The 20,621-nt window shown below is 40.1% G+C and overlaps 1 protein-coding gene across 1 annotated transcript in view; it reads left to right on the top strand.

Moving 5' to 3' along the window:
• Window positions 1–2,443: 2,443 nt before the first annotated feature.
• The window catches only part of PPP2CB (protein phosphatase 2 catalytic subunit beta), a 35,084-nt gene continuing 16,906 nt past the window's right edge, over window positions 2,444–20,621 (top strand). The window contains exon 1 of the mRNA XM_045456090.1: window positions 2,444–2,960. Within this exon, the coding sequence (XP_045312046.1) occupies window positions 2,859–2,960 (102 nt within the window). The 5' untranslated portion in view covers window positions 2,444–2,858. The remainder of the gene's footprint in view (window positions 2,961–20,621) is intronic.

Genomic DNA, 20,621 nt, shown 5'->3' with positions numbered 1-20,621 from the left:
TCAGGCTCTGGGCTGATGGCTCAGAGCCTGGAGCCTGTTTCCGATTCTGTGTCTCCCTCTCTCTCCGCCCCTCCCCCGTTCATACTCTGTCTCTCTCTGTCCCAAAAATAAATAAACGTTGAAAAAAAAAATTTAAGATTAAATGCAGTTTTACATGGCGAGTAATTAGCAAGGATTAGAGGTTGATGGTTATTTTCTGCAGGATGAAACACACAACATATACATACATACATACATACATACATATGTGACAGAAGAAAAGTGCAAAGAAAGAAAGATGTTTAAGGATTATGGCTTTTATTTTTAATTAAGATGCCTTTACAACCAAAATACCAAAAACTGATATTGCAGTCACCAGGTCTCCTGACTGGTCTGCCAATGTCCAGCCTTCCCTACTCCTGTCAGACTGCTGAGGTCATAGAACAGAAAGTACAGGAATGGCAGCAAGACAGACTTGGGTATTCATTCTTACTCCACCAGTTATTATCTGTGTGACTTGGACGTGTTTTTAAACCCCTACGTGTCTGTTTCTTTATGTGTAAAATGGAGGATAATAGGATTATTGGAGGATTAAATGAGAAGATACAAGTGAAATGCATGGTCTCTAGGAAGGACTCAAAAAAGCATTCGTTTTTCCTTGACAGCATAACTTGACTAAACTTTTCGGAAGTACTCTTTTCACAAACTCTCTTCCCTACCCCCAACTCTAAGAACATTCTCTCACATTAACTCCAAACACATTTGCTTGTACTTCAAGTACTTGCCTCCCCAAACACTATCCATGGTTCCCATTTCTCCTCTGGGTATGTTTTTCTATGCTTAATCCATTTTCTCTAGGAACTTTGAAAATAACCACTCACATTTGCAATCTGAGCTTTCCAGGTTTGGCTGAAACTCAGCCTCCTTTAAGCCTTTATAGATAATAGACTAACGTCCTCAGATACTGCAACATCTACTGCAATCATACACGTGTCCCTTCTCTTCAGTATTGTTTCATTACCTTTTCATGTTTTTTCTTTAATGGGTCTAGTACTATTTACAAGTCACTTAAGATCAAGATTTCCTCCAGCCTGATTTCCCATCATATGACCTATTTCTGTTGAAAGAAGTAGCTTTCCAGACCACATTTCACACATGTGTTCTCTACCAAAAATAATAATAATTATATATGTATGTATATATATGTATGTACATATATATGTATATGTATGTATGTATGTATATGTATATACGTATGTGTGTGTGTGTGTGTGTGTGTGTGTATATATATATATATATATATATATATATATATATGTAATTTTTTCCTCTTCTCCAGGCAACTTCAAGGTTTTGCTTGGGGAGAAGGTTCAAACTTCAGTTCATATACCACCTTCCCTTATTAAAAAAAAATTTTTTTTAAGTTTATTTATTTATTCTGAAGGAGAGAGAGAGCATGAGTAGGGGAGGGACAGGTAGGGAGAGAGAGAATCCTGAGCAGGCCCCATACTGTCAGCGCAGAGCCCAACATAGGGCTCGAATTCACCAATCTGTGAGATCATGACCTGAGCCGAGATCACGAGTCAGACGTTTAACCAACTGAACCACCCAGGTGCCCCCAAATGCCACCTTCCAAAAGCTTTCTGTAACTGTTGCCCAGGAGGGAAAAGACAACTAACATGTTAACCCCTTACTGTACTATTGGATAGGCACTTGTAAATGTGTCTTCACAACCTGAAAAGGTAGACCTTACTGAGCCCTTTTAACAGATGAGGAATCTGAAGCTGGGGGAAACTGGATGCAAGAACACACCTATGAAGTTGGCAAAGCCAAGATAGGAAACTTGCCTTCTTCTTTCACTTGGGTTGAGTTGGCAGTAGTATGTGCCTTCTATGTAGTCAGTATGGCTGTTTAGCACCTGCTGTACGAGGGATCTAGCAGTTAACAGTTGTTCAATAAATATATGTTGAATGTACAAATCACTAGAACTCAGGAAACACTGCAGTAAATGCAGTAAAGAATGCTGGAGCTGGAAGGGACACAGATTGTTGTCATACAGAAAATTCATGAAAGGGAGGCTTCAAGATATTAGGGTCCACAGCTACTTAGTTGCCGAGATAAGACTAGAAAGAATTCATTTATACACCCAATAAATATTGAATGCTTGCTATGGGAGAGTGCTAGACTCTAGGGAGACAATGCAGCTGAGGAAAGGCACAGGTTTCCCAATTCCTCTCCAGAGCGCTGAAACAGCCCTGCCGGAGACTAAGGTGGGTCTAAATTCCCAGAGAAAAGGATGTGAAGGGAGAACCGGAAGAGATTGGTCCGGACCCCAAGTGAGTAAGGAGAAGGGTAAAAGAGGAGCCACCCTTGACCCCCACGGGCCGTTTGTCCTCCAAGCCACAAGGAGGCGCTGCAACCCTCCGCGTCCCTAGCCCCGCCAGCGCCGCCAGCTCGCCTGTTCCCGGCGGAAATGCCCAGGCGATGACGGAAACCCAGAGGGAGGGGAGAGAAAGAGCGAGAGAGGGGGCGAAAGAGCCGGGAGAAGCGGGCGGCCGGGCGTGAGGCGGCGGGTGGTTAGCCTCTGTAGGGTGTTGCGCCGAAGACCCGCGCCTCACTCCCCCCTAAACTTCCCTCGCCCTTCACCGACTCCCGGGGCGCGCAGCCGGGCGGGCGAGGGTCTCGAGGCCCTGCGCCCGGAGCCGCCCGCTGGCCTTGGGCGGGGCGAGGGGCCCGTAGCCACCCTCCCCGGCTCCCTCCTCTCCCGCTGGGAGCTGGCGGCGGCGTCGGCAGCGAGAGAGGGGAGCGGCGCCCGGGGTAGGGGTGGGTAGGGGCGGGGAGGGGGGAGGGAGGCGGCAGGGAAGGGGGATCGGGCCGCCATGGACGACAAGGCGTTCACCAAGGAGCTCGACCAGTGGGTCGAGCAGCTGAACGAGTGTAAACAGCTTAACGAGAACCAAGTGCGGACGCTGTGCGAAAAGGTAAGAGAAAAAAGAAGAAATGTGGGAGCGTTTGGCTGGGTGGGGGCGGCCCCTCCCCTCCCGGGCCTGTCCGCCCTGTGCCCCGCGTAGCCGGTCCGGGTCCCCGTCGGGCTGCGTCTCCCTGCTGGGACGTCCACCCGGGCGGCGGGACGGGCCATTCCATGACCTGGCTTCAGGGGGCCTCCCCGGGCTCCACCTCTCCTCTGGGCCCACCTTAGGGCCCCATCCGGAAGCTCACTTCGCTGTCCTAAGGAGTCCGGTGGAGATGGGCGGGGAAACGTGGCATCAGGAATCCACGCCCTAGATTTTATTGGGGTCACCGCCGCTCTTCTGGGGATTACTGACCCTAACGTTTCACGTGGGGACTGGCGATCTCGGCGCTTTAGAACGCAGGCAAATTAATGCAATCTCACTTGAAAATGCACCGAAAGGAAAATGCACCGAAAGTTAACCTGGATGTTATTACTATTAATGAACTTTTTAGTAGACGTAGGAATTTTCTCAGGTGAATCAGGGCCTTCAAAAAAATCACTAACCTGGGATGTGTCACGCGTTTGTTTGTGGAGGGATGGCTGTAATGGCGGGCTGATGTTTTAAATAGAGGTTGACTGTGGTTGAAACAGATGGTGACTGGTCTTCGCACTGAGTGGCCTTGGAAGCAAAATGTTTATTGTGAAAAACAAGACAGCATGTCTTAAGTTTGGCAACGGTGATTACTTGAAATGATAAATAGGAACGTGTTTTGGTGCACAATAACCCTTTTCAAAAAGTTATTTCCGTTTCTATTCTATCTAAAGTGTTTGGGTTTGTTTTTTGTTTTGTTTTCCCCCTATCCCAAAGAATAATAAAATATGCAGGTGGTTAACTGCTGACAGTTGTTCTTGATTGAGTGATCTTGGGCAACTTTCAGAATTCTGTATCCATTGTTTTCTTAACCACTGGGATCATTTCGCACTCTCCATTTTAAAGTCTGGGATTTTTCTTATTCAGTTTTTATAATCGAGACTAAATTTTCACACGTTTTTATGTAGAAAAAGTCCTATAGGAAAGAGTAACAGAGTTATTTATTCTTACTGCTGTGGGGTTTGTATTTTTAAGGCATAATCTGTAAGAGTTGTTTGATCATTTTGTTTGGAAATCAGGACGCCTCAGAAATGCATTGAAGAAGAAAATAATAGGGCACTCTTAAAATTATGTAACTTACGGATGGAGGAGTAATAGCTAATAATCTAGAACAGTGTTTTTAACAAGTAAGGTTGCCAAGGACTGTTATGTATTAAATAATTATAACTCTTAACACGGGAGAATTTCTGTAAATAGAACTGCCAACCCAGTGGTTTGTTTTTTTTTTTTTTCTTTCTGAAACAAACATTACTTATAGCTTCAAGTCGACATTGTTTTCTTATTTGATAATCTATAATTTCACGAGTCTTAAAATTTCCATTTTAAATTGCTCTCTCAAGGCCTAGTGTCAACATTCAATTTTGAAATACCTAGTTTTGAAATTAGTTGAGTCGGTTAACCCTGCTGTGAGTATTAGATACAGACTTGAAGTTGTGAACAGAGTTGGTGTTGAATCAGTTTTTCCCTTTGACTAAAATAATTTTAAGATACGTTTATAGAGAAGAGTATTGTACCACTTCTCAAGCACACTTAAGTCACTTTATTTTATTTTATTCATTTAAGTAATTTCTACATGCAACGTGGGGCTCCAACTCATCACCCCGAGATCAAGAGCCGCAGGCTCCCCCTGAGCCAGCCAGGCACCCCTCAATCACCCCCTCAATCACGCTTCAGTCTTAATCATCTGAGGAAGTTTTCTATATTTGTTAAGAGAGATTATTTGTACTTCAGCACTTAAATAAATTGGACTACAGATCTCTAGGACCTTATAGGTATATTTAAGCTTATAAATTCCTCACTCTTTTTAATTTTTTTTTATTTTGAGAGATAGCGAGCACATGGGCAAGAGGGGGAGGGCAGGGAGAGAGGGAGACAGAGAAACCCAAGCAGGCTCCATGCTGTCGTCACGAGCCCAGTGTGGGGCTCAATCCCATGAACCATGAGATCGTGATCTGACCCGAAATTAAAAGTCAGATGCTTAACTGACTGAGCCACCTAGCTACCCCACTACTTTAAAAAAAAAAAAAAAAAAGCTCATATCCACTAAACATGAATTTTTAAGTGAAAATAACCCAGCCTTTTATCTGTGGCCTCTACCCCTTAGGTGGAATTGCCAATGGAATAGAGAAGTGTAATATAGTATTTCTTTCTCACCACCCTTTTGAGCAATGCTTAGTTTTACAACCCTCTCATGGCCACTGTGGTATTTCTTGGTGGCATATGTATTCTGTCTTCTATCCTTAGTCTTTGGTTTCCACTTTATATCTCTACCCCTAACATTCTTTTTCCTGACAGGTGTGCTATTTACTTACAATGAACTCTGGTAGTCAGCATATCTGAGTTTAAACCCAGTCTCATTGCACCTCTAATTCCTTTTCTGTAAGACAAGAGTAACATTAAAATACTACCCGGATAGGGGCGCCTTGGGTGGCTCAGTTGGTTGAGCGTCCAACTTCAGCTCAGGTCATGATCTCACGGTTTGTGGGTTTTAGCCCCGCGTTGGGCTCTGTGCTGACAGCTCAGAGCCTGGAGCCTGCTTCAGATTCATTCTCTCTCTCTCTCTTTGACCCTCCCCTGCTTGCGTGTGTTTCTCTCTCTCTCTCTCTCTCAAAAATAAATAAGAAACATTAAAAAAATTTTTTAAAGATACCACAGATAAAGTACTGACAAGCAAGAAGCCCTCAGTGAGTGAATCTTAGAAAAAGCCAAGTAAAAATAGCCATTTTATCTTGTTTTATTTTTTATTAATTTTTTTAATGTTTGTTTATTTTTTTTTTCAACGTTTATTTATTTTTGGGACAGAGAGAGACAGAGCATGAACAGGGGAGGGGCAGAGAGAGAGGGAGACACAGAATCGGAAACAGGCTCCAGGCTCCGAGCCATCAGCCCAGAACCCGACGCGGGGCTCGAACTCACGGACCGCGAGATCGTGACCTGGCTGAAGTCGGACGCTTAACCGACTTTGCCACCCAGGCGCCCCTAATGTTTGTTTATTTTTGAGAGAGCACGCAGAGAGGGAGACAGAGAATCCGAAGCAGGCTCCCAACCAGGGCTTGAACTCACTAACTGTGAGATAGATGGTGACCTAAGTCGAAGTCAGAAGCTTAACTGACTGAGCCACCCAGGTGCCCCCGTTTTACCGCGTTTTAAATCTGTCATCTCATTTTCTTTTGGGAAAAGATGCAAATTAAATAGCTGTGTTGATGTGACTGTGTTGATGTGAGGTTTTATGTGTAGTGGTTGTATAACCCTGAAAAATATAGTTTCTGTATTTCATGTAGTCTCTGTTATCTGAAGCACAAAGTACTAGAATTAGTAACAATTTTGTGAAGTGACTTTAAACTCCTTGCCTGGTCTACTTAGTACTTCCTCTACCTGTCCAGGTCAAGAATGGCAGGCATAAAGAAGGAATATAAAAGAAAAATAAAATGTTAAACCTAGTTATACAGACCATCTTTTGGTTCAATTCTTTGTGACTACATGGTTTTTTGTTTTTTTGTTTTTTAATAGGAATCTTTTGGAGTCTAATGAAAATACTCTATAGGACATTGCTTTATATAGTGGTGATTTTTTTCCCTCAAAATTAAATTCCTGTTCTAATTCAGGTTGCCTAAACACTGAAGGAGTCAGCTGAAATTGAAACCAAAGTGGGACTGGTAAAAGCCCTATTTTGAGAGAATGGCAAAAGTAAGATCCATCCATCCAAAAGTAAGGCCATCCAGTGCCAAATGGGGAAGAACTACAAAAAATGTGGTCTGGCCTTCCAGGTTCATTTTTGTATAGAAAGAAAATTATTTGCATAAAATAGTAAGGTACATCTTCTGAGAGGACTAGCTCTTAAATTAACAGTCCAGCTTTTGAAGCTAATTGCAAATTTGACTAATGTGCATAGAGAATCAGTTTCTGTGATTCATTTCTGCAACAGCAGTGTGTACAGTAATTTTAAAAGATAGTATGCCTGGAGAGCCAGTCTGGCGCTGTTCAGGACATTGTGTGACTAGAACTATATTTAATTCTTGGTAGCATCTCAGGAAGAGAAACTTTTTAGGCTCTTTTACCCAGTAAGCTTTATTTTATACTGAAGAACCCGGGCAATGATACTGTAAGTAGGTAAGGAGATTTAGCTGTGTGCTAGCAGATCTTTATTCTGATGATTACAAAGTGCCTACTTAGAAAAATTTTGAGGCTTGGGGCACCTGGGTGGCTCAGTAGGTTAAATTTCGGACTCTTGGTTTTGGCTCAGGTCATGATCTCACCATTTGTGAAATCGAGCCCCACAGAGAACAGGCTCTGTACTGACAGCAGGGAGCCTCCTTGAAATCTCCCTCTCTGCCCCTCCCTCTCTCAAAATAAATAAGCTTTTTTTTTTTTTTTTTTTTTTTTTTTAATTTTTGAGGTTTGTGTAGGAGTGTAAATATGTAAATCTTATGTTAAACTAATGGATATGTTTCTGGGTTGTGGCCTCAGCCTTGAAATAAACAGAAATATCATTAGGATATTACTTACCTCATTAATGTGAAATAGTGTGCTTAAATTCTTGAATGCTTAAAACCATCTTAATGAAGATTAGAGTCTCATAAAAATGAATGATTTTTGTGAGCAAGAAAAATCTCTTGGATTACTTTTTTCTTTGATAGGTTGTAACTAAAAAATAGTGGTCTTAGTAATCAGAAAGCCTAACTGGTGCTTCATTTTAACTTCTCTTAAGCTCTGGTGGTCCATTTGATAAAGTCTAAAATGCAGTGATGTAGAAAGTAGCTCCTTCCCTTCTAACTGTAACACAGAATGACCTCATTACAGTGGACTATGAGGTTAAAACCCAATTTTGCTGACCGAACCAGTCATTTTCCATGCTTATCTAAGCCAGCCTCTCATAGCAGGCAGGTAAAGAAACTAAACCAAACTAGACTAGCACGAAATTCTAATGATTAGAAAGCAAACTTTTTAAAGTCAGTTCATTTCTCAACTCTATATGATGTGTAAAATCATCTCTGTAGGTAGATAAAATGAAGATGTCTACATTACATATTTTTTTCGCATGGAATAGTTTTCTTTGTAGTAGGTGCCTTTTATTCTAATGTGAAGAGTCTGTATGAATTTTTTCTTCACAGTCTTTTCTTCAGGATAAATACTATGAGGGACTTGCTGAATGAAGTCCTTCTTTGGTAAAAGGAAACCAAATACCAGAAGTTGAAGATAAAATTAATGCCAAAACAATTGCTGTGTTTTAAAGTGTATCTGTTTTCTGAACTTAGTTTTTCTAAAAATGGCATTAAAATCATAGATGTAATCTATTGTGTGTAAGAATTTGAGTCTACTTTAAATAGGAATTTTGTTTTGAAGTGATTCCCTTATACTGATTCTTCTTCATGTAAACATAGTTAAATGTGATCCTAATCTTGGTTCTTTAAAATAACTTATATAAAGAAATATTTTCTTCCAGACTATTCCTTTACTAATGATTAAATCTTGTCTATGCTTCTTGTATCTTTTCAAGTCTAAATTTCTTTAATAATCGTATTAATCTAGGGAATGAGGTCAGTTTATTACAGATTTGGTTTCTTTTCTAGGGAATGGTGGGGAGATCAAGCCTAGACTTGGTTTGCTGTCTCTTACAGTCTGGGACAGTTGATTATGCCTTGCAAACTGCCCTTTTTTGAGCAAGAGTTAAATGATAATCTTGAGGTACAGTCTAAGATAAGTGACTTGCACTACAATGGCATTGTGATATAGCACAATGAAAGCATGCAAAGTTCCATTGAAGATCTGTTAAATAATATTTTATACAAAGGAGGTCATTTTATTTTGGGAATAGGATGGGAAGGTGAGATCGTACCCTCACCTCTTCCATCTTACATGAAATATTTTTTGAAGTGACTTTTTAGCATGTAATTTTTTTAATGTGCCAAAGTAATATGTAGCCTATTCTTTAATTTTTCTCTTTTCATTTCTAGAGAGGAAAATACTTACAAAGTGTCTTCTACTTTTGAAAGATTTCCCACACGACCTAGATAAGGAGCAGAGTTGGCTCTGCAGTCTTGCCTTTGCTTTAGTAGCAATAGAGACACTTCTTCGAGAAATGAGAAAGAAAAGAAAAGAATGGTCGAATAAATGCTGGCATTGTATTTTTTAAACCATAGATTCAGCAAATTTTAGTTGCACTCCTGTGTGCCAGACGCTGTTCAAAGTGCTGGAGATTCAGCTGTGAACAGAAGAGGAGACTGATGATAAACAGATTTAATAGAATGCCAGACAGTGATTCTTGGTAGGAAGAAAAGCAGAGGATAGAAGAGAGTGATGGACTTGAGCTTAGGAGGCTCTTTGAACAGACTAGTCAGAGAAAGCCTAGCAAATTATTCATTAGATGATTTACTTTTGTGATCTGAAAGTGTGTTGCAGGAGTTAGAGGGCACATTCCCAAGACTACCCTCGTTTTTGACACCAGTTACACGTCCTGTGGGTTCCACAGCCGCTCTCTCAGGTTCAGTAATTCACAGGAAGGCCTCGCAGAATGTACTCGTGATTGCAGGGAAAGAATACAGATTAAAATCAGCCAAGGGAAGAGACACACAGGGCAGAGTTCAGGAGGGCCTGATGTCTTGTCTCCAGAGGCAGAACTGGCACCGGGTCACCCAAAGCCCTCATCGTGAATCACCTTGTTAGACCGTCCAGTGGTCACAGCCCCCAGGCAAAGACTCTCATGAAGCAGGACATTCTGGGGCTTAACAGTCACCTCCCAGTAGGCAAGAGCAGATGCCAGACCTCTCTTTGGGGAAGGTTCTTAACATATACAGATTTTTACTTCGTAACAAATTTTAGGTGACAAGAACTTGTAATAAATAATTAAGGGGAAAATAATGCCAAAATACATGAAGAAAACATGGGTAGATTTATCAGAATCTTAGAGTGTGTAGGATATGAGGTATTTTCCTACAAATTGAGTTGGTATGTTCTTTGTTGTAATTTCATAACATTTTCTTTTCTTGATTCTGTAAACTCTGAAAATGCAGAATGTTGACCATTTAATGTTTAAAATATTCTTTCCCTATTCTTGTAATTTTTACTGGACATTTTAGCATTTTTGTGTAGTCAGATGGTTCAGCTTTTCCTTAAACTTTGTACATAAGAAACACTCGGAAAAGAAAAAAATTCAGATTCCTTAATTCCATCCCAGAAACTGATTATGTTTTGGCATGTCCAAAAATCTGCATTTAAAAAAAAATATGTATTTTTTTAAATTTATTTATTTTGGGAGAAGGGGGTGAGGCTCAGAGGATCCAAAGCAGGCTCCAGACAGCAGACAGCCCCATGTGGGGCTCAAACCCACAAACCATGAGATCATGACCTGAGCCAAAGTGGGATGTTTAACTGACTGAACCACCCAGGTGTCCCTGCATTTTTTTAAAATGTTTATTTTTGAGAGATCGAGTGAGTGGGGGAAGGGCAGAGAGAGGGGGAGAGAGAATCCAAAGCAGCCTCCACACTGTCAGCACAGAGCCTGACGTGGGGCTCAAACTCACAGACTGTGAGATCATGACATGAGCTCAAATCAAGAGTCAGATGCTTAACCAGTTGAGCCACCCAAGCGCCTCTACCTTAAGTTTGGATCAGCTACCAACATTTTTTCCTTTGTGTTTTCCATGTTGCAAGATATCTCTGAGAGCTTCTTTACTGAGATTTTTGCCAGCATCACTTCCTCTGGGATATATTCATTCTCATCACAACCACTTTCTTCATATATGTCAATAAGTTTCCTTATTTATTGATGTCACTATTTATTTTCTGGCTGCATATTTAGAGCCTCTCCAGCAGCAGCAGTATCCATATCTCATAGACAGCCATTTCTTTGATATATTTTTTATTTGAATTTCATTTTGAGTTTTACCACTTTTCATTTCTTTGCTGCAGTTTCATCATTGTTGACCAAATCCCTCTTTTTGAGTATCCATTTTTGTAAAATGTCACATGAGTTTATTGCTAGAAGATAAGGAGGCAACATAGCTGTACATTTTGCTCTCTGGGTGTAAACCTAATAACAAATGTGCTATGACCCATCCCTGAAAGTTTTGAAAGAAGTGATGTGATTGTTATTGATCGTGATGCTGCACCTCTTGCTTATATAGTAACTTGTATACCAGCAGCAAAAAATAATAATAAAGTTTATTTATTTTGAGAGAGAGGGAGAGAGCACATGAGCAGGGGAGGGTCAGAGAGAGAGAAAGTCCCAAGCAGGCTCCTCACTGTCAGCAAAGAGCCCAAAACAGGGCTTGAACCCACATACCATGACATCATGACCGAAATCAACTTGGACGCTTAACTGACTGAGCCACCCAGGCACCCTGCAAAAAAAAAAAATTTTTTTTTAAGTAGGCTTCACACCCAGTGCAGAGCCCAACATGAGGCTTGAACTCACAACCCTGAAATCAAGAGTTGGCTGCTTAACGGACTAAGCCACCCAGGTGCCCTAGCAGCAGAATTTTTAGTTACAGTAAATATACTGTGGTAACTTAAATTTGAACCTTGTTATTGGGGGCCTAATTTAACTAAACCATGGTGACTGAAATTCATGCATATAGGAACTATACAAAGTGAGAATTGCCTGTATTAAAGAGAAATTATTGGGGTAGGATTCATATCCACTAAATAATTTTTTTCTAACCCCATTGGGCTACAGCAGTATTTCATACATTTTCGTCACCCCAAAAAAGAAACTCTGTGCCCATTAGCAATTACTCCCCATTTCACCCTTCCCCCATCCCTTGGCAGCCACTAATTTACTTTCTCTATAGGTTGTCTCTATAAAATGTCTCTATTCTAGATATTTTATATAAATGAAATCATGCAATATGTAGTCTTTTGTGTCTGGCTTTTTTCAGTTAGCATAAAATTTTCAGGATTCTTCCATGTTGTAGCACATATCAGTACTTCATTCCTTTTATTGGCTGAATAAATTTCTATCATATGGATATAGCTCTCTGGTTGTTTTTATAATTAAGTTCTTGCCATCTGGATTTTTTTTTTTGAAGTTTAAATTTTTATTTTTCAGATTTAAAAAGGACTTTTTAAAAATTTTAACACAGAAATGTAGGGAAAAGAACACAAATGCTCTTTACTGTTGCACCCACCTTCCCCAACCACTGCCTTCCTACCTCAGAGACAAACATAGTTTTCCAGACCTTGTTCTTGAGAAGCAAAAAACATCTGTTGGGGAGGGGAGTGTTTTTGGTATAATGTTATTATTAAAATGGGATCATAGATATAACATCGTAAAACTTTTTTTACTGAACAATATATCATGACCTATATGCATACACATAACTCATTCTTTTTATTTCAACAGAGTACATGACTTATTTTTATATGTGTTTCCAGGCTTGAAATTGCTTGGCAAACAGATTGTTGCTGAGCTGAAAGGAAAAGTTCATTTCCTTGTATTTAAAAAAAAGTCAGCTGTCATTTATCATTTATGGAAGAAGCTTGTAACTATATGGCTAAAGTCAAAAACACAAGAAATAGCAAGTGTTGGTGAGGATGTGGAGAAAAAGGAACCCTTGTGCACTCTTGGTGAGAAGGTAAATTGATGCAACCAGTATGGAAAACAGTATGAAGTTTCCTCAAAAAATTAAAAATAGAATGATCATATGATCCAGTAATTCCACTATTGAATATTTATCCAACGAAAACAGAAACACTAATTCAAAAAGATATATGCACCCCTATATTTATTGCAGCATCATTTATAATAGCCAAAACATGGAAGCAGCTGAAGTATCCATCAATAGATGAATGGATAAAGAAGATGTATGGTATATATGCAATGCAATATTACCCAGCCATAAAAAAGAAAGAAATCTTGCCATTTGCAACAATATGAATGGACCTAGAGGATATAATGCTAAGTGAAATAAGAGAAAAACAAATACCATATGATTTCACTCGTATGTGGAATTTAAGAAACAACAACCAAAAGAGACAAAAACAGACTCTTAAATACAGATAACAAATGGGCGCCTGGGTGACTCAGTTAAGTGTCCGACCGGCTTAAGGTCATGATCTCACAGTTTGTGGGTTCAAGCCCCACATCGGGCTCTGTGCTGACAGCTCAGAGCCTGGAGCCCGGTTCGGATTCTGTGTCCCCATTCTGTCTGCTCTTCCCCCGCTTGTGCTCTGTCTCTCAAAAATAAACCATAAAAAAAGATTTTTTTTTAAAAAAAAAAGTGATGATTACCAGAGGGATGGATGGGGTAAGGGCATGGGTGAAATAGATAAAGGGGACTAAGAGTACCTTGAACATTGAGAGATGTGTAGAACTGTTGAATCATTCTATTGTACCCCTGAAACTAATATAGTACTGTATGTACTAATATAGTACTATATGTTTGAATAAAAAATAGGTCAGATGTCATTTATGGAAGAATCTTGGAACTATAGGAGGACAGGCACCCTGCTTATATTAACTTAGGTCTGTAGGATTTTTAACTTCATTTAATCTCATTTCTTTCATAGATCAGTCTGTTCTGTAGCCTTAAGATGAATTTACCTATGTTTTACAGCAAATTATTTATGTGTAAATAGAGGGGAAAGAAAATTTGCATACTGACTCTGCCAAAACCAAATACAGTAGCTTTTCATTAATATGGGTCTGGTGATGGGCACCAGCACAAAAACAGAAATAGAATTTCACCTGTTGGGCAGGGGAGATTTTAGTACATTTACATACTATGTGTTCCTAAAACATGGGTAGGAGGGAAAATATTTTTTTCCTCCTATTTTATATAAACATCATTCCCAAATTTTTGTTTTCTCAGTTCTCTTCCTAAGATAGATTTGGTTCATAGCAGCAAGAAAGAACATGTCTTAAATGGGTGAGAAAGGAAACCAGTTTAAATGGATGGGTATACAGCATTCCATGCAGCAGTAACAGCTTCCTGCCAAGTGGCATTTACCATCCCCACAGTCCTTCACTTTACAGGTTTAAACTTGGTCTTATCTGTGTCCTAGAGATATTAAAGTTTGGGTGTTAAATCATATTAAAAATCACTCGTGGGGGTGGGGGCGCGGCACCTGGGTGGCTCATTTGGTTAAGCATCCGACTCTTTATTTTGGCTCAGGTCATGATCTCACGGGTTCATGGCTTCAAGCCCTGCATTGGGCTCTGCGCTCAGGCAGTGTGGAGCCTGCTGGAGATTCTGTCTATCTGTCTGTCTGTCTCTGCCCCTCCCCTGCTTGCGCGTGCTCTTTCTTTCAAAATAAATAAACTTTAAAAAAAATCATTCATGAGAATTACATATACAATCACAGGTGTATAAAAAGAGTTGACATAGCAGTCCTGAGACCACTATCTGTAGAAAGGCCTCATTTCAGGGTTGCCCTTGTATGGAGTCTGGGAACTTGAATTTGGGAAGGGTTCCCACCATGCCATTACGAATGGCTCACCTGTGCCTAAACTTTGTATGCAAACAGTATGATTTATGCTGAGCACGTGCTTTCCTCACTTTGGTATATGCTTGGCAAGAGGGTGCCTGTGTGACCAACTCCCAATTATAGATCTTGAGCATGGAGTCTAATGAGCTTCTCTGGTAGGCAGAATTTCACACTTCTTGTCACAGCTCATTGCTGCAGGCATTCAGTGTACTCTGAGACTCCCCTGGGAGAGGACTCTTGGAAGCTTGCGCCTGATTTACTCAGGACTTTGCCCCCATGTGCCTTTTCCCTTCGCTGAGTTCACTTCGTATCCTTATGTTGTAATAAAATCTAGCCATAAGTGTGACTGTATAATTGAGTTCTGTTGGTCTTCTTTGTGAACCTGTGAACCACCAGGAAACCTGGGGATGGTTTGGGGGGGCCCTGACACACAAAGGTTTTTACATGGAGAATTTTAAATATCAGGTGAACTGTATACTTCTGCCAGTCCAGCACATAATTTCCCTGTAGGCAAGTCAAAGTGATCTTACAATAATATCACTTGGTGAGCCAGGAATCCTGAAAGAAAGGGTGTGAGTTAAAAATCAAGAGTGTTTAAAACATCAGGGGATCTATACAGTGGAGATTAAAACTGAGAGGTGGGATGGATATCACACTGGCCTGAGAAGTACTTTCTTCACTACTATGTAGTGTAGATGGAGTATTGCTGTATTATTGTGAAACATAGATACGTTCTATATCATATCTTAACTCACCAGGTAGTTTTGTGAAACCTGTGCTGGGTTAAGATAACCATATATCCTTAAAAGAACAATTGACTTAGATAATACTTGTATTTTGGTGCTTTTTATTTCTATATTTAAAGTAAGACAGTAAGTGATAAGGGTTGCATATCAAGCAGAATTTTTCAGAGTTGGAACCATCAGTCGAGTGTTATTTTTTTTTTATTTTTTAAATAATAGTAATATATAGAAGACATCAGCTCCAAATGAACATTCTAATGATTTGTGCTGTTCAGTTTGATTTTTCTTTTCCTGAACATAATTGGGAAGCTGTCTTGTGGAGTAAAGTTGGTTAAAGTTTCTTTCATTTGTGATTTTAGACATTTTTGAGCTGTTTGTCAGACCCATGTAGGAGATGATTGATAATTTAAAATTTCCTTCAGTTGTAATTGGAATTACACCTTTTAGTGACTCTACCCTCATTCTGTTCGCATGCCAGTGATGGATTGGGGCAGCAGGGAACGTGTGTCTCAGCCAGTGAGCTGTAGCAGAGTGGCTGAGTGGGACTTCTGAGAAAGTTTTCTAAGATAGATAGACTAGGCTAGCATGTACTCTTTAGTCTTTTGTCCCTTTGCCTTCTTGCTGAAATAGGGCACCAGATACAGTGACTAGAGTTGCACCACCAGTTTGTGACCATGAGTTGACAATTGTGTTCACTGCAGATCACAAGGTAGGTGGAAAGAGTCTGCTGTCCTGGTGACCCTTGAGAAGCTGCACCAGTCCAGGATGCCTACCTCCAGGCTTCTTCTTAACGTGACAAAAATAAACCCAGTTTGTATTCTCCCCCCGCCCCCACCGCCAAAAGGGATAATTTCAGTATTATAATGATTATAAAATAATGTACTTACCACACAGCTAAAAATCAACCCCTAAAGAATATCAGTTTGCAAAAGGATAGCTATTTCCACATTATACATGTGGAAGGAAGACTGCATATTTTTTAAGTTAATCCCTGCACCCACCGTGGGGATCGAACTCACAACCCCAAGATCACGAAAAGTATATAAGGTTACACAGATTTGAACCAGAAGGGGAGTCCCTATTTCCTGAAAGATTTCTATGCATATAATCTCTAACTAACTATAGGCAAAGAGAAGAAAAAACATGGGCTACATTGTTCATAACTCTTGGGAAGGCCTACCAGGCTAATGTAAGCAGAAACAATATTTGGTAGCCTAGAATCAAAAGGAAACCTGGAAAGGGGCGCCTGAGTGTCTCAGTCGGTTAAGCATCTGATTCTTGATTTCAGCTCAGGTCATGTTCTCATGGTTCATGGGATCGGGCCCTGTGTCAGGCTCTGAGATGACAGTGAGGAGCCTTACTTGGGATTCTCTCTGTCTCTGTCTCTCTCTATCAAAAGTAAATAAACTTTAAAAAAAAAAAAAGGAAAGCTGGAGAACTTAGCTGGGAAATTTTGTAGAAATTAACAAAGAATGGAGCCACAGTCAAAATCATACATGAGAAATGTTTTAGAACACTGGAGAGAATGGCTCTTTTGGAATAGAACTTTCTATTGTCCTTACTGCTTAGAGTCACTTCAAATTAAAAGTCTGGGCTAAGTGCATCCAATTGGCATAGATGAATCTGGAGATAGACTTTGTGATTCCTACAATGTGTATGCAAACTTGCATTGCAATTTTGTTTTACATATTCTAACATCAGTCCTTATGATTAGTTAATAGGACACTAATAGTCACTGAAAACAAGTTGAAGTGAATGGGAAACATGTCTTTGTAGAAATGTGAACCTGCTTACCCTTACATGATCTCTCTCTTTCATCTTACATGTGGGTCAACAACAGAAGCATTAACGTAGAGATTTTGTTAAACTTTTTAGTTTCCTGACCCCTTTATACTCTTAAAATTTAAGTTCCAAAAAGAGCTTTTCTTTATGTGGGTTGTATGATTGATACTTTATTAGCGATTAACGCTGAAATATTAAAAGATAAAGTTTCTTCAACATAGTTTCAATATTAGTTTCTTCAACATAGTCTCAATATTACACATCTTGGAACATTTTTTTGTTTTGTTTTGTTTTTGTTTAATTTGAGCGTGTGCCAGAAGGGGAGAGGTGTAGAGGGGGAAGAGAGAAAATCTTAAGCAGGCATTCAGGAAGGAGCCCAATACAGGGCTCGATACCATGACCCTGAGATCATGACCTGAGCTTGAAATCAAGAGTTGGACACTCATCCGACTGAGCCACCCAGACACCACACAAGTCTTAAAAGTATGAAAGCCATCAATATTCCCAAAAGGAATTTAAGTCTCTCTTTACCTAGACTTAAATAACTTTTTGATAAAATACAGAAAAGTAGAACTTTAAATTACATTTAAGTCCATTACTATAAAAATAGTTACAAGCCCTCTTCCATTTAACAGTTCAAACAAAGATGGCTAATTCAGAGACTTATATTCCCAGACACTGTTGTATAGTTTCTTAGGGTTTCTCAAAACTATGACCTCTTAATGTTGACTACCAGTTAGTGATTTTTTAAGACATAGTTTGTTCTCCAGATATCTTTAGATGATAGATGTCAGTATGTTTCTGTTATCTTGTGTGCTATAAATATTTTTCCAGGCTTCTCATTTTATCTTTTTGTATGAGAAATTTTTATTTTGTTTGGTGGAGCCCATCTAAACCAGCCTGTTGATGCCAGAGGGTTTACCTGTTCTCTTTTTATCTCTGATGCCTGGCCTACAACACACACTTCATAAATGTGTGTTACATGTATATATGAACATTACTCTTCAGGAGTATTTTGATGTGTCAGGTGATTGCTGTGTATGGTATACATCAAAGTGAATGGATTATCATCTTAACAACTGTTGTCCTATGCAGTTACAAATGTTAAATAACTTTTCCTGTTTTTGGTAATGTTTCCTTTAGTAGATTTGTACTTGTGATTAGCTTGTTAAATTACTAATGTTATATGACTTGATTTTCTTTAACTCTGCAAAATCTTGGTTACTTGCTCCTGTTTACTTGAAAAGCAAGTTTTTGCTTGCTAAGTAAATGACAATGATTTTCTCATTTTAAGCCTGTTGCCATTGACCTTTTTTTTTTTTTTTCTTTTCCAGTTGATAGTTACATTGCAGGAGGTTATGTTGCTTTTGAAGGTCTTCTGCTGATTATTTTCTCAATCTTCAGCTGTTTTATAGGATCCTGTTGACTTTGGGATTTGGCTTTTGTAAACTCAGTTCTTCTATTGAGGAATTTCCTTCTCTACGCCCCTGCTTCCCTGATGTGTTAGTGGTTTGACAGGACTTGGCTGACTTTGCTATAAGTATTTTGCCCTTGTGATCTAAACCACCTATTTGGAGAACCTAACACTTAAAAATTGGCCAAACAGCTTCTTGGAGTGGAGTTCCTAGACCGTTTTCCTTATTTTAATAGGTGATCATGAAGTAGTTTTAGGACTTATCTTTTTCATTTATATATCAAATGCCCTTTATATCAATATTAGCATTAGGTTTCATATGTGTAACAAAAAAACCCAAAAAAAGCGTTTAACCAAAGTAACAGTTTATATTTTTCTTATATATAGGCATATCTGGTGGTGATATGGTAGCCCTACAAAGTTACTAGGAAACCATAGACACTTGCCGTATTATTTTTCTGTGGCTGCTGTAACAAAATATTACAAACTGGGTGGCTTAAAACAGCAGAAATATATTATCTCACAGCTCTGGAAGCCAGAGGTTCAAAATCAAGGTGTCAGCAGGGCCACACACCCTCTGGAAGCTCTAAGAGAATCTGTCCCTTGCCTCTTAACAGCTTCTGGTGGCTGGTGACATTCTTGGCTGCATCACTTCATTCTGCCTCTATCTTCACATGAGGGTGTGTGTGCGTGTGCTTGTCTGTCCGTCCAAAACTCCCTCTGCCTCATTATGCCTGTTGTGATAATCTAGGATAAGCTCCTCCTGTCAGAATCCACAATCACATCTTTTTCATGCGAGGATAATATTCACAGGTTTTGGTGATTAGGAAGTGACTATATCTTTGTGGGTGTTTCTTCAGCCTTGCCACATCTTCCAGTACTCACTTCTGCTGTTACCAGGGAGCAGCTCTTGTCCTTGTGGTCTGAGGTGGTTTTTGAAGTTCCAGCCATCCCATAAAGCATTCCAGGAAACAGGATGGAGAGTGATGAAGGACATGCCTTCATTTCCTTAAGGAAATTTTCTGGTTCCTACATAACACTTCTTACATCTCACTGACCAGAACTTAGTCTCGTTGCTATCTGTAGCTACATAGAGGCTGGTGCTATGGACTATTTGTGTCCCCCCAAAATTTATAGATGAAGCCTAATTACCAATGTGATGGTTTTTGGAGAAGGGGGCCTTTGAGAGGTAGTTAGGTCATGAAGGTAAAGCTCCCATGAATGGGATTAGAGCCCTTATTTAGAAGAGACTCTGGAGAGATGACTTCCCTCCTTCTCCCCCTCCCTCCCTCTCTCTCTCACTCACTCTCTCTCTCTCTCACTCTCTCACCACCATGTGAGAATACAGCAAGAAGGCATGCCTCTGCAAAACAGGATGAAGGTCCTCACCAGGAATTGAATCTGCTGGCACCTTGGTGTTGGGCTTTCCAACCTTCAGAATTGTGAGGAAGCAGTTTGTGTTGTTGAAGCCATCTAGTCTGTGGTATTTGTTGTAGGAGCCTGAACTAAGGCAGCTGAGAAGTAGAGTCTTTGAGCTGGGAGCATGGCTACCTTGACTATAATTAGTTTAATTATGGAGAAGGAAGGGGAGACTAGTTATTGAAGTTAAGCAGTCTTTGCCTTAGATCACATTACATTTTGTTAGCTACTGTCCATTGTTTTCCAAAGAAGATGTATAAATGTTCATTCCTACCAGTAGGGTATGAAATAGGCTTGCTAACAGTAAGTGAATGTCTTTTTTGCCAATCTTACGAATGGAAAAGAAGCATTTTTAAAAAAATTTTTTATGTTTATTTATTTTTGAGAGAGGGGAGGGGGGAAGGGGCACAGAGAGGGAGACACAGAATCTGAAGCAGGCTCCAGGCTCTAAGCTGTCAGCACAGAGCCCGACACGGGGCTCGAACCCACAAACCGTGAGATCATGACCTGAGCCAAAGTTGGATGCTTAACCAACTGAGCCACCCAGGAGCCCCAAAGAAGCATATTTTTTTCAATTGTTTTATTTATTTTTGAGACACACACGCACGCACACACACACACACACACACGCACACAGGATGAGCAGGGGAGGGGCAGAGAGAGAGGGAGACAGAATCCAAAGCAGCTCCAGGCTCTGAGCTGTCAGCACAGAGCCTGACCCCAGGCTCGAGCTCATGAAGCATGAGATCATGACCT

Source organism: Leopardus geoffroyi, chromosome B1 (assembly GCF_018350155.1).
Source record: "Leopardus geoffroyi isolate Oge1 chromosome B1, O.geoffroyi_Oge1_pat1.0, whole genome shotgun sequence".
Taxonomy (NCBI): domain Eukaryota; kingdom Metazoa; phylum Chordata; class Mammalia; order Carnivora; family Felidae; genus Leopardus; species Leopardus geoffroyi.
Note: the sequence above shows the minus strand (reverse complement) of the source record. Positions and strands in the feature narration are given on the sequence as shown.